We start from the raw sequence: 1,408 nt of genomic DNA, 5'->3' as shown, positions 1-1,408 counted from the left end.
GCATTGACATCGTTTTCTTTCTTTCTGATATATTTCTTATTTCCTCTGTGAAAAATTATTGGTAGTAAACAGTTTTTTTCACTCTTATTTTTGAATGATAGTTTTATTGAATACACAATTGTAGGTTCATAGTTTTCTCCTCTCAGTAATTTGATCATGATATCTTATTGTAGTTTGACTGTGATTATTGCTATTGAGAAGTTTTCTGAAAGCCAATCTTTAGTTATTTTACAAGGATTTCTCTTTTATCTCTGGCTGTATTTAGCTCTTCTCTTTATTTTTTTCTTCTACAATTTCATTATACTGTACGAAAAGGGATTACATTTTGTTTTGGCTCATGTTGTGCTTACTGTATCTAGATTCATGTTGTCTTTCATCAGTGATAGAAAAATTTCAACCCAAATCCATTGAATATTGCCTCTCCTCTATTCTCTTCATTTGTTCTCTCTAGTGCTCTCATTAGGTGTATGTTTGACTTTCTTTTACTTGACTTTCTCTCTCTCTCTTTTTTTTTTTGTTTGTCAAATAACCCTTTATTAAATTATTTTTCTTTGCAGTTCTTAACTAGCTGGCATTCCACCACACCACTGTTGATGTCATCTGTGATGTGGTAAGGGTGGTGGCCATCAACATTGCAGCCCACAGACTGGGCAATTCCCAGGATCTCTTGACTGGTTCCAGAGAGTTCTCTAGCTAATGATCAATGCCACATCTGTCAGGCATTGTTGACAATCTCATCAAAAGTGTTGTTTCCACTGTGCTTAATGTTTTTCTGCTTCTTTCTGTCTCTTGGTGGTTCGTCAAGGGCTTTGATGATCAGGGAAGAGGCAGAAGGTATCACCTCAATCTGGGCCTGTCTATTCTGAGTGGTCAGTTTCATTGTAATCCTCAGACCCTTCCAATCACCAGTTGCCTTGGCAATGTCATCACCAACCTTTTTTGGAGACAGACCCAGGGGGCCAATCTTGGGGGCCAGGGCAGACGTGGCATCAACCTCCCCACTGGTGCTCCTCAGGTATACGACTTTGATCTCGCTGGGGTCAAACTTAGGCAGCATGGTGGAGGCGGCTGGTGTTGGATGAAACCAGATTCAGGATGACTGAAGAAAGTTGCACCTTGGCCTCCTCAGAGCCAAGAGCCAAAAGCTCTTTCTCTTTCTTATTTTCTCTGTGCCACAGTCTAGGCAGTTCTTCAGATACATCTCTGATTCACAAATTCTCTCTTCAGATGAGTCTAATAGGATATTTATTTCATCCAGTGAGTTTTAAACTTAGGCAATTACATTTTTCATTTTTAAAGATTCTATTTGGTTCTCTCTTTTTTTTTTTAAATTTTATTTATTTATGGCTGTGTTGGGTCTTCGTTTCTGTGCGAGGGCTTTCTCTAGTTGCGGCAAGTGGGGGCCACT

General features: G+C 39.1%; 1 protein-coding gene across 1 annotated transcript; it reads right to left on the bottom strand.

Annotated features, from left to right (window-relative positions):
- Positions 1 to 541: 541 nt before the first annotated feature.
- On the bottom strand, positions 542 to 1,072 carry LOC118901953 (60S ribosomal protein L12-like). The gene is given in 1 exon segment (XM_036865796.1): positions 542 to 1,072. A coding segment is annotated over 1 exon segment (516 nt). The 5' UTR covers positions 1,058 to 1,072.
- Between the last annotated feature and the right edge of the window lie 336 nt (positions 1,073 to 1,408).

Source organism: Balaenoptera musculus, chromosome 10 (genome assembly GCF_009873245.2).
Source record: "Balaenoptera musculus isolate JJ_BM4_2016_0621 chromosome 10, mBalMus1.pri.v3, whole genome shotgun sequence".
NCBI lineage: Eukaryota > Metazoa > Chordata > Mammalia > Artiodactyla > Balaenopteridae > Balaenoptera > Balaenoptera musculus.
The sequence above is the reverse complement of the archived record's forward strand: the minus strand, read 5'-3'. Positions and strand labels throughout refer to the sequence as shown.